This window comes from Dipodomys merriami, unplaced genomic scaffold, assembly GCF_024711535.1.
Source record: "Dipodomys merriami isolate MVZ:Mamm:240054 unplaced genomic scaffold, mDipMer1.0.p SCAF_8, whole genome shotgun sequence".
NCBI lineage: Eukaryota > Metazoa > Chordata > Mammalia > Rodentia > Heteromyidae > Dipodomys > Dipodomys merriami.
Window position 1 is genome coordinate 28,734,873 of NW_027206401.1, and position 12,831 is coordinate 28,747,703.

Sequence of the window (12,831 nt, forward strand, 5' to 3'; positions counted from 1 at the left end):
GGAGAAATGAAGTGCATTATAATACATGCCATGTCTTTATCTTTCAAATATAAAAACCCACGTGTTCAATTTCAATGTATTAAGAGATTATTCTGTCATTAAACATTTTTTTAAAAAAAACACCATTTATGTAGCACTAGACTAGGCATGGACCAAAATAATTTATGTACATTCTGCTGCATACATTCATCTTGATTTGGGATCAAACGCTGTCACTAACTTGATCAGGAACACTGAAAAATTGTGGCTTTTTTCTTCCCAATGCTCTCTCCTTGCCTCAATACTCCCAGAAATGCAAGATTTCCCCAAAAAAGAGAATAGATATTACATGTTACCAGAAGAAAATGAAGAGGATAAATATATTAAAAATAGTCCAAATGAAACAATAAATTACTCCAAACTCTTACACGCTGAGAAGTTTCCAAGTTGGCATGAACTGACCTTTGGTGGGCACACAGTAGGCAACTGCTTTTGGGCTCATTATACAAACGGTCAGATGGATATAAAGAAGCACCATAATTTGAACCATCCAACAACAACAACAAAAAAGTGCCTGAGGGCTTATAGGCAAAGTAGAAATGCTCATTAATCTGGGTACTGAGAGAAATTATTGCTTCATTGCTTACACCAATGCAGTGTTAAATGTCCCTGCTTGACAACACAGTATACAGAAAATAAACTAAGATCAAACTAAGTCTTTCAACTTGGGAATTATTTCAGCACTCTTCTCGAACAATATAATCTCTGGTTTCAACAGAGTCTTCTATCCTGGCAATCAGATTATATGCAACCTAATCTAAGACTTCTGTCCCTTTCCTCTATGCTCATTTTGACTTGTGCAATGGCACATATCCAGAAGAAAAACCTTTTTTAGCTCAGCACTTAGAAAACAGAATTTTTTCCCCCTTCTAGTTGTAAGAGACTTCAGTCATAGCATTTTTCTTTCCCAACCCAGATGTATGGACATACTGCTGGATTGTACGTACAGTCTACACATTCCCGGGAAACTTAGATGGAAACAAGTGTTAAATTTTGAGAGAGAGAGAGAGAGAGAGAGAGAGGGGGGGGGGAGGGAGGGAGGAGGGAGGGAGGGAATAACACCACATTTCCATTTGTGAGGGTTTGTGACTCAGCTTTACTGTTCCTTTGTAGATCGGTAGGCATCTGTATGGCTATCTTCAGGGTGCAGAGGTTTGAAGCTGACTCTGAAATGAAGGACATTCAGTTACTATTTGCAAGTTCCAGGATAACTTAAAAGGCTCCAACTTCTGTCCCCCAGGGTCGGTAAGGTTTGCTGTTTGTTCCACCGCTGGTCTGCTGCGGACTGGAGGCGGCGGACACGGTTAAGGGCGGGCTGATGGCCGTGGCCGCCGCCACGGCGGCCGCTGCGTTCGGGGGCAGCATGGGGAACGCCCCTGCGAAGGACAGCGGGAAAGTGTGTGCGGCCGCGGTGGCCGCGGCAGCGGCGGCGTGCACGGTGGCAGAGAGGGACAGGAGGGAGGTGGACAGAGGGGGCACGCACGGGGCGACGCTGCCCGTGGATGGCATCCTAAGCGCAGAATCTGCATGGGCGAACGTGGCCGTGAGAAGAGCAGAGCCGTGGGCAGGAGGCACTTCGGAAGTCGTGGAGAGGCGACAAGGGGTTGACTCCGAGGCATGGAGTCCGTTGGGTTGGAGCAGGGCTGCAGGAAGGTGGTGGAAGGCAGCGGCCCAGTGATGAGGATGCAGCGGGTGATGGTGGTGATGGGCCATGGAGGATGTCATTGCCGCTGCCTCCCGCTGGGAGGCGCAAGTGCTGAGATGAGAGACGAGGCGCACGCGCAGTGGATCAGAGGAGTCCAGGCCCTCCACGGAGCTCAGGTACCTGGCCACTTCTGTTAAGCACTCCCGGAATCCAATGCTCATGAAGTCCATGGCCAGAGCATGGGCGTCAAAGTAGCCTAAACAGGGTTTGAGAGGAGTGGAGGAAAGGAGAGAGAGTGAAAGGGAGAAAATTATACAGTTCTAAAGAATAACGACTCACTGAAGCGCCACTCTGCCCTTCAGAAAGAATGGTTTTAACTTTTGCACATGAAGGTGTACTTCGCACGGTAAGTGTATCCTTTGTAACCTGAATGTGCAACAACTTGGCAACACATTATTTACAGTTGTCCTTGTGATGAAGTATCACCGCAGAGAAACCGACAATCCTATTGCAAATACTTGCAGGGAAAAAGAAAAATATCATGACGAGTATTGTGGGATAATGACTTTCCCTGGTAAACTTTTTCACAAAAAAAAAAATAGAAAAACTCTCACACAGCTGGATATTAGACAGCTTACTTGAAATATTCTGAACTCTTTTCGAATTATAGCAGAGATATAAAGTATAACTTAGCAGATGGAGGACTTTGCCCAGAAATGTGCTAGAATCCAAATATATTCATAAGTGTCTCTTGACTCACAATGTTTTTCTTCAGCAACAAAGTGAAAACATCTTGCCACTACTTTTATGAAATAAAAGTATGTATATATAACATGTAATATTATAACATACATAATATATGTGTGTATATATATATATATATATATATATATCCCTTCATTACCTAGTTTTCATTTTTCTGGCATCCAATCAAAGGACAAAAAGTACATCAATTGTATCTGTATATACAAATGAAAATCATCTATCTATGATTACCATAAAAATGATGAGATCTGGATCACCTTTATCAAAATTCCAGTTTATTCAGAGATAACAGAATAGAAAATAGGAATAGCTGATACTTATAGTACCAATAAAGAACATACTAATAGATAATTGGGTAAATGGCATCCTCTTTGAATGAGTGACCCCTAGTATGTGCAAATCCTTTCCAGATTCTTTCTCATTTGCAAGCATTTAAAAAATTCCATTTAAAATATTTTATTATCTTTAAATGGTTGTAGAAAGGAGTTGCCACATAAAGCAATTTATGAATACAATTCATCTTGATCAATGTCACCTCCTTCAATAGAAAGTTCTTTTCTTCTTCTTCTTCTGTTGATCTTAAACTCAGGTCCTGGGCGCTGTCCCTGAGCTTTGTCACTCAAGGCTAGCACTCTATATCTTTGAGCCACAGCTCCACTTCCAGTGTTCTGGTGGTTAAATGGAGATAAGAGTTTCACCGACATTCCTAGCTAAGCTGGCTTTGAACTGTGATCCTCAGACCTCAGCCTCTTCAATAGCTAGAATTACAGGCATGAGCCACCAGCGCCTTACAACAGTAAGTTCTTTATAAGTAATCATCTTTTTTTTTTTTTTTTTTAAGTTCTGGGATTTGAACTCAAGGCCACATATTTTCTAGGTAGGGACTCGGTCACTAAATGATATCCCCTGCACCCTTTTACAAGTGGCTATTTTAAAATATAATTGTATTATTATTATTAAGGTATTGAACAGTGGGGTTATTATTTCCTAAGTCAGGTAATGAGTACATTTCTTTTTGGACAATGTCACCCCTTTCACTATCTCCCAGTTTCTACCTCAAAAAGCTACTTTTTCAGAAAGGATCTTGTTTCTTGCCTGGGCGTGTGCATGGACCAGTCTGCTTTGCTTTGTGGCTGGGATGACATGTATGTACCACCCCAGCTTCTTTTTATTTAGATGAAGCCTCACAGCGTTTTGTGCCTTGGCTGTCCTGGAACCACAATTCTTCCAATTTCTGCCTATAGGATGAAAGGTATACACCATCACATCCAGTTAATGGTTGAAAACTTGTGCCTGAACTTGCCTTGACATGTTACTTTTCCATTCTCACCTCCTGAGTAGGTAAGAGTTCTCACCTCCTGAGTAGTTAGTTACTAGCATGAGCCACTGATTGGTACCTGTATTAAGTAATCTTTGATTAAAAATTTATTCATGGGGTGGGGGGAGGGAGGATGGGAAGGATGGGAAGGGGAAACAAAGGAGGAGGCTACAATGCTTGATAAGAAATGTACTCATTATCTTGCCCAAGTAATTGTAACCCCTCTGTACAGTATTTTCACAATAAAAAATTATTCATTTCCCAGGTTTATATATACATGAATGAGAAATAGCATGTTCAATAAGGTTATTTTCATCTAAGGTATTTACTATACTTTTTATTTTTATTTTTTGCCTATCAGAGTATTGCCTATTTTCTTTATCTCTACTAAAATTAGATGATTTTAATCTATAATCAAAGCTTATTGAAAAAACACCCATGACATAAATTTAAAATCCTAACACTACAACAGAATTCTGGATGTTGAGAGAAAGTTATTTAGGGCAAATATATCCATCACTAAAACAGAAACAACAGCACCAAGTTGATTCAAGGAAACATCTTGAAAGTTAGAATATCAAAGCAAAACTAAGTTATCATCTTAGGACATGAGCATAGTAAGCAAAGCCCCTAGGATCAGGAGGAAACACTATTCCTGAAGATGAGACCATCATGAAATGATTTTCATCATGGAATGATTTTGGTTCTTAGGATTCTGAGTAGGGGCTTTACAGGCTTCTGACTTCTATAGGAGGAAGAGAAGATGCTGGGCACTAGTATCTCATGCCTGTAATCCTAATGACTAAGGAGGCTAAGAACTGAGATTGCAATTTGAAGCCATCCTGGACAGGAAAGTCCAGGACACTCTCATCTCCAATTAACCAGCAGAAAACCAGAAATGGCACTGTGGCTCAAAGTGGTAGAGCGCTCACCTTGAATGAAAGAGCTCAAGGCCAGGCTGCAGGCCCCTACAAACAAGAACAGCAGCAGCAACAACCACACAAAAGAGCAAGAAGGAGGGAGTTGATAATTAGAGAAGTCAAAGACCAGAAATCCAGAGGGATTTGAAAATGTACATTTCTTTACCAAATCTCTAGAAATGACTGCAGTATTAGAATAAGAATGTAAAGAATGAACCAACAGAATTGGCACATCAGGAGAAACTACAGATGTTCATTATTGGTCATGAGATAAGTAACATTTGTAGTTTGCCAGATAAATTACTATACATGGCTGAGAATTTGGATGCATCTGAAGGAATATAAATTGTGTAATCTGTAGCCTACTGTTGAATGCAGAGGGGAATATGGTGAGCAGCTGTCTCCTGTGAGTGGATCTTGGATCAACAATAATATGTGTCCACACCCACTTCCTCTGTTCCAGCATGGTTTGAAGAGCTTTTAAGTAACCCACAACAACCTGTGATGTGGACACTATTACTGTCCTTATTTTACAGATGATGAAACAGGCCTAGAGAGGGCTAGTAGGTTAGCTGAGGTTACAGAGCTAATCAATGATACAGCCCCAAAGTCACAATCAAACTTCCATTCAGAGTTCATAGCTCATGGTGCCAGATTAGGCAGCAGTTGGGATTCTTGACCATATGAGCCCAAACTGCCAAATCCCTTCTTCAAGGCCTCCACATTCTTCTGTGTGATGACTTCTCTAATGACCTGGCGCATGCAAGGAAATGTCTGCTCACAAACAATTCTGGGATGAATTTTGGGACTGATCAAGAAGCCAAGAATAGCAACCAAGATGAAATCCAGTTTTTATTATAAAGCCAAAGAACATTGCTTACTCTTTGGAAATACAACTCACATCAAATATTTGAAACCCTGATAACAATTCTCAGTCTCATGGTTCACAGTGCTAAGTGTGGTAGAGCTAGGACACAATGTTTGCTATACCACAGCTATTCAAGTTTTCTCACACTCTTAGGTAGCAGATGTTGAGATAGATTCACTGTGTTGAAATGGCTTTGCGGGCTCATTCTGCTAGTTTAATCCTCAGAGGGCCACAGGCTATTTCTGTTTTTGGTCAAAGATAGTGGCCAGGCTGAGCTGGATCCTAGAGTTTGCATTTATATTCTATGCTAGTCTTTGTTCTCAGGAAAATATGACTTGAGGTATTTCAGACCAAATGAGCTTCCTACTCAATAATTACCCCATCACTTGACACAGAGAGAAAATGGTTAAAGTCAGGGCTGAGGTCCCAAGACTCCTCACTGTTCTAAAAAGTGACTTCTTTCCAATGCCCTGTTATACCCTGATCTAGTGATCCATCGGTGAGTAGTAAAAGGCTCATGTTGACCAGAGGAAGCCTCCATTATATCACTGTACACCTCCTAACTTCTTGGCATACCTTCTCTTTATTCAGTTGTTAAATATACTGAGTAGCACTCAGCTGAATTAAGTATCAATAGCTGTCTTGCTATAAATAGCTATAAAAGGGGAAAAAGTCAAGTGAAATATGAATGAATGAACATTACACCTTTTAGTATCTCAAGTATATTTTTACTGTAGGATGAGGGTCCCTCCCTGATCCATGGAAAATTCCCTAGAGTACTATCGAGTAGAGATGACATCTTCTTTAAGGCACTGGAGCTATGGTACCTATTCTGTCTCCTCTCAAATATAACCCATCTGTCCAGTTAATGGTATCTAGTTCAGAGATTCATTATTTGAACTTTAAATGTTGTATTTGGTATAAAGCCAAAACCAACTAATCTCTGAAAACAACTACAAACATCATTCTGGAGTTAACTTCCTTTATAGTTGCTAAATTATTTGAGTCTCAGCCTTATTTGGTGAGAGAGAGACAGACAGAGACAAAGAGAGAGACAGACAAGAGACAGAGTCAGAGAGAAAGAGAGAAAGAGAAAGAGAGAGAGGAGGCACGGAGAGTCTAACAACCTCCTGTTTATGTTTGGATGTTTGTATATTTGTTTTTTCTTTCTGTACAGATTCCAGCATGTGCTTCTCAAATCCCAAACAAATCTTTGACCATGCTGCAGTGAATGAAGCCTCACTCCCTCAGTATTATGAAAGCAAACACAAGCCCAGGGTCAAGTGCTTCTTTTGTTCCAGAAGTTCTTTCCCACGAGTTCAATCCTGCCATTAGCATTGATTTCCACGGCTTTAATCTGGGGCCGCCTATTTTAGCTTGTTAGAAAACTGTTCAACTATGACTTCCATACAACATTAGAGGGAAAGATGAAAAGAGAAAGGTAGAAAGGGGTAAAAAAAAAAAAAAAAAAAAAACCACGGGGCAGGAGGGAGGGGTGAAGTCTGGAAATGTGGCTTAGTGGTAAAGTGCTTACCTAGCATGTATGAAGCCCTGGGTTCAACTCCTCAGTACAACATACACAGAAAAAGCCAGAAGTGGTGCTGTGGCTCAAGTGGTACCCTTCAGTGAAAGAAGCTCAGGGACAGTGCCCAGGCCCTGAGTTCAAGCCCCAGGACTGGAAAAAAAACCCCACACAAAATGAAGCCACCTACTTACCTTTACCTCCTGTTGCTTGAAGCATTTTCAAATGATCCACTGTCATCTGCAGTATTTCAGCTTTTTCTAGCTTCGCAGAGCCCTTCAGAAACAAATAATGTCTCATAAATTCTACAGAAACTACCTTGGAAAATTATATTTGGTATTTAGAATTTAGTATTATTGTTTCCATTTTTCCTCTCATTACAAGACTCTAAGGTTAATTCCTTCACAGAAAAATCTAAATTCTGTCCAGACTTCCATGAGAGTACTAATTATCATCCTATTACAATGAATGACAGACATTTCTCATCTGAACCTAAATACCAAAAAGAAAGACATAAAATGTTATTTGTAAAATAATAATTACATTTCTAGTATCATTTCACAAAACCCATTCTAGTCATAAATTCTCAAACTGTGTTCCATCTGTCTTAGTTATATAGGGATATTCAGGAATCACAATGTTGAAGTCTAGATGAGTTGAATAGTTTTAACTCTGGAAGATAGGCAGTAGTAATTTTAGCAAATTACTATTAAAAGTAGGTTATTCAAAAATAGTAAGTTCTAATAAACTTTTAGAGTAATTCATAAAATATCACCACAAACCAGAACTCAAAAGAGAAAAAGAAAAAAACCTAATACTTTCAAGGTTACCAGCAGGTGTCACTGTGAATGCCAAGATCTCACTCAGAGAAAAAAATAAGGAAATGATTTACAGCTTATTTAATAAGCAGTCCCAAAGCTTAAGTATTTCTGAAGCTTTACAAATAATTCTTAATAAAATAGTCTTGCAAATATACTTTTATTGTCACTCTTTTTTAAAATAAGGCAACCTCTTAAAACCATTTTAAACACAAATCCAACGCTTACAACTGTCTGTGAGGCCTATGGTGGCTTCTAATTTCCTGAAAGAGCTACATAATCACACCCACCCTCCACAAAAAAGTTTTAGAAAAATATTCTAAAGTTTATTCTAGGTCTCTATTCTATGCTTTGTTTGTCTTTTGAAAATTATTAGCACCCAGGATATGGGAAGTGTGTCAGCTATTTAACTGTTCTAAAAAAACACTCTCCTAATCTATTGTAAATGGGCCAGCTTGCTAGGGTAGGTAGCCAAACTCTGCAAAAGGGAAAGCTTGTGTTTATGCTAAATGACTGCCAAAAAACTCAAGTTTGCTCTTAAGGTTTGTTTTAAGTCAATATTTAAGGAAAAAAAGTCTACCAAAACAACAACAACAAAATTGCCAAACTGCTTCTCCTAACTGCAAACATTTCATGACTCAGATGTAAGAGAAAAAAAAAAAAAAGAAAACCACAAAACATAGATTACTGACATTTTCATTTGGAACTAATTGTCATTGAAGCTTCTACAAATCAAAAGGATAATTTCCATTATATTTAGGTTATCAGAGACAGTCTCAGCATATCACTTAGTTATCCTTTTTATCTTAAAAATACATAATTAAAAGCATATTGTATCCTATGCCTTTGTCACTGTTCAGCATTTCCGTGAAAATGTGTGAGTTAGTTCCAGTGAAAGTGACTAGTAACTAAAACTGCAGTTTCTGGACAATCTCCAGAGGCTTTGTAGGCCTTGTTTTATACTGTTAGCAGATTCACGAAGTAAACAAAAAGAATATACAAATAACTGTGGTCTTGTACCCTATTTGGAATTCAATTGGAAATATTTTTAACAAGGATATATTACCGTATCCTTTGAAAGATACTTTTAGAATTTTCTCTCATTAGCCACTGTGGCAGGATTAGAGCACAAATTTTCTAAAACTCCAAAGCAGATAGAAAAATTTATCTTTTTACTTGTCTTAAATATGCGGAATCAACTCCTGCACCTTGTAAAGAAATACATGAACTCTGAAAATTGCCACTTGATTTTTCTACGTGATTTGATTCTTACCAAACTTCTCAAATTACAATCCAGAGCTTAAAAATGAAAGTAAGGAGCTTGGTAAATAAATTTTATTAATGCTATCATTTAGGAAAGAGAACAAGAGAAGTTATGTTCTTGGATTTGACTTTTTTTAAAATTAGATTATTTTTTAAAAACAGTGAGAAAAAAATTTCTCATGTGTGTGTGTGTGTGTGTATATATATATATATATATATATATATATATATATATATATATATATGAAGACTGCTACATACAGTGCAGTTTTAAATAAAACCACTACTGGTATTCATAGAAAGAACAGAGAAAGCATGAACACTGTTACCCTTAAGGGAGAAATAAGCTAAAGAATGGAAATGTTTTTCAGCTCCATGATGGATTATGTTTTTAATAGTTTTGCCACAACAAAGCATTTTATTGAAATAGCTGCTCTGTGCCAGATCAGGGCACATACACCATTATTTTAATGAGCTCTAACAAGAAACCGCATTCCCAGATGAGAGAATCAGATTCTTTGAGCTTTTTAGGGGGTGGGGAGAGAGGGGGAGAAGCTTACTTGTTTTTCAAAAGCCGTTGGCACCAGTCGTCTCAACTCAGATAAACTGTTATTTATCCGATCCCGACGCCTTTTCTCTATAATCTATTCCAAAGAGAGCAAAACAACAGAAGTTTATGAATATGTAAATGAAGAAATTACATACAATAGCAAAACACAACAATTACACATTACGCTGGATTGCATGAAATAGAAAGGGAGAAAAATCACATACCCCTCTTCTCTTCTTTCTTGCCATAATTTGAGATGTTGTTGTTGGAGAATTCGATCTAATCACAGAGCTAGTACTTTGCCTATGAAATAGGAAGAGTTGGTCAGGTGTTGTATTAATATAATAATTGTTTCTTTTGGTTATTTCATTTCACTCATTAAATATCCAGGGTGATTGTACCTTTGTTGTCTATGCTATCTTAGTCTTAGTTTCCTTCCTTTGTTCTTAACATAGTTCACTGCCTGTCAGCCTTTTTTTTTTCAGGTAGGAATTATGCTGGTTAAAAGAAAAATTTAGTGGGCATCTAGATATCCATTCTATTGCCCAAAGTTTTCCAGTGAAATAATTACGGGCAGTCGGGGTGGAAGTCAGCTATTAATATTTCCTATTTCCACTCATGTATCTTTCATAAAAGTCAACTACTCTAATAGCATCCTTCCTCCTCCTGCTGTCACGCATGCTGAACAAAAGCAGTATCACTTAAAAAAACAAGGATCATATAAAACATCAGCAACAAATAGTCATGCTATGTGAAACTGATGTCCCGAGATGAAGCCTTTAAAACAAACAGAAATGATCATACCAGTTCAAAACTTCTGTTACATATTACAAAAGGGGGGAAAGGATAAATTGGACTGTTTGTACACTCAAAGATTATCCTAAGATTCTGTCAATGGTACAGAAGCTTAATATCTGTCATAGTACAGAAATGAAAACTACATGATTGGTACCATGTACATGCTTTACTTTGAAAATGAAACTGTGGTATCTCTCAGCCTTCACACTAAACTTATCTTTCTAGAAGCAGAAAGCGATCTTGAATTTCATTAATGGAAATGGTACTTTCATATTAAAAGTTCAATCAAATTATTATTTGCTCACATCAGTTTACACTTCTTTCTAGTTTGGATCTATTTCCCTTGGTAATTCAAGGATAACATGCCTCCTTATGGTTTCAAATTCTCCAAGTCCTGTTATTTGTTCCCTTTCATTGTAGGAATGTTGCACACACCAGGTTCCTATTACCTCACCTTCTCACTTCTGGATCTTGTTTCTGAACAACTATCCCCTCCATTCTCACCCCTTCCCTACTGGTTTCACCTTTCAACTGATATCTTCCGTTCTTCAGACCTTTTTATTTTTTTTTCTTTTTTTTAAGACGACATAACAGTTCAATTCCTTTATAAGAGGACTTTGGTGACTTTCCTCTTGATGTTTCTGGATGGTTTGTACGTGTTAGATTTAAGAACATGCAAGGAAACTGGTTTCCCAAACGCAGGAAGAATTTCGCTCTTTGAATGACAGCTGCAGATCAATAATTAAGGTGCTCCTGGGATGCCAATTAGAAGCAATTATCATTTGACCCGCCTTGCCTCTAAAATGCCTCAGTAATCTCCCTCTGTCACCGAAGGTCTGGCTTCTGTAATCACAACGCCGATCTTTTCCAGACTTAAGAACAAACCACCCAAAAGAAACGATGCTCGCCCCAGCCGCACATCTGTCACTCAGGCACGCGGCTGAGCCCTAATCACAGACGGTGAAACCTGCACGGCTCAACCCACTTGGCGCAGACCGCTTGGGATTCTCCAAAACTCAAGTCGTGTCCTTAGCCTCTCTACAAATAAAAGCTCAACCCAGGGCTTCTTTTCTTTCCTCCTGACCTACTTTGGAAGTGCCCCCAAATCCAGCGGCTGCGGCTTCTCCAGTCTCTGGGACGCACCTCCTACCCGCGCGCCGCGCCCCTCGCCGACAGCCGGGGACCCTGCGTCGCCAGCTCCCCGAACGCTCCCTTTCGGCGGGTCGGGTCCCTGTTCCCCTCCGCCCCACCCCGAAGGCGAGCACCCACCTCCGTCGCCACACCCCAACTCTCCCCCCGCCCCCAGCACCTTCAACGCAGAGCTTCTCCAGTCCAACTTTCTCCTCCTCTGCTGCAGGAAGTTGCAAAAAAATAAATAAACAGGGACCCTGGGAATGTCCTAGGAGCCGCGGGATCCCAGGGCTCCCCGAAACCCTCCAGCGCCGGGCATCTCCGGCCCAACCCGCGCGCGCTCACCCCGAGTAATTGTTCTCGCTTCCCACGTCGATCGTCTCGTCCATGTCGCTCTCGGAGGTCGTCTCCTCGCAAGGGCGCTTCATCGCGGCGGAGACGGCCGGAGGTGCAGCCTGGAGGCAGCCGCCGACGCTGAGGCTGAGCGGGGCGCCGTGCCCTCCCCGCCCGCCCCCTCCCTGGCAGGCGCGGCTCCCGCGGCGGCGCGGACGGCTACTCCAAGCTCTCTTTCCCACGCCGCGACCCAGCTCTGCCGCAAGAGCCGGCGCCGGCCACGCCCCCCTCTTCGCGGGCGGGGGACCCCTTCGCTCACCGCGCGCTAGTCTCCGCCACCAGTTTGGCACCGCCTCCTCGGGGGCCGGCGTGGTCTGTGATTGGCTGAAGCAGAGGGGCGGGGCAGAGTCCACCAATGTCCGCCACGAGGCTCCGAGAAAGGCGTGGGAAATGCGGCCGGGCACCTGGGACTGGGAGCGGCTCACCGACCGTGAAGAGGCAGCGGCGGCGAGCGGGCGGCGCGGGTTTCCCGGCACCAGCTCGTGAAGCGCGCGGGCGCGAACGGGGGCGGGCGGGCGGGAGAGGGGCGGGCTCTGGGCTTGGGATTGGGTCTCTTCTGCACACCCGGTGGTCTCGCCCCGGGAGATTCAGTCCTGTGTTTAAAGAACAACCCCAGGCGCGTGGCTGAACGCGACCGGGCGCGTGTGACGTCGGGAGGCGCCGCGGTTTAACCGGACCGCCCCGCGCGGTGGTCCCACGTCTGCACCAAATCCCAATGACTGGCTGGCCCGATTATTCACGTGTATCCCCTGGGGTTTGTTGTTGTTGTTTGAATAAACCTTAAATCGAAGTTGATTTTCC

At 41.4% G+C, this 12,831-nt stretch overlaps 1 protein-coding gene across 3 annotated transcripts; it reads right to left on the reverse strand.

The window, feature by feature from the left end:
• Positions 1-1,111: 1,111 nt before the first annotated feature.
• On the reverse strand, positions 1,112-12,332 carry Hey2 (hes related family bHLH transcription factor with YRPW motif 2). Of its 3 annotated transcripts, XM_070010124.1 has the most exons (6): positions 12,290-12,332; positions 11,983-12,092; positions 9,933-10,011; positions 9,719-9,802; positions 7,272-7,353; positions 1,112-1,940 (listed from the first exon to the last, which is right to left on the reverse strand). In XM_070010124.1, the coding sequence occupies exons 2-6, from the start codon at positions 12,063-12,065 to the stop codon at positions 1,252-1,254; spliced, it is 1,017 nt and encodes a 338-aa protein (XP_069866225.1). In that variant the 5' UTR covers positions 12,066-12,092; positions 12,290-12,332; the 3' UTR covers positions 1,112-1,251. The 3 variants fall into 3 exon arrangements, with proteins under 3 accessions (XP_069866225.1, XP_069866224.1, XP_069866227.1); XM_070010123.1 differs by lacking the exon at positions 12,290-12,332 and having other exon boundaries at positions 11,983-12,263; XM_070010126.1 differs by lacking the exons at positions 11,983-12,092; positions 12,290-12,332 and adding an exon at positions 11,031-11,570.
• Positions 12,333-12,831: the final 499 nt, after the last annotated feature.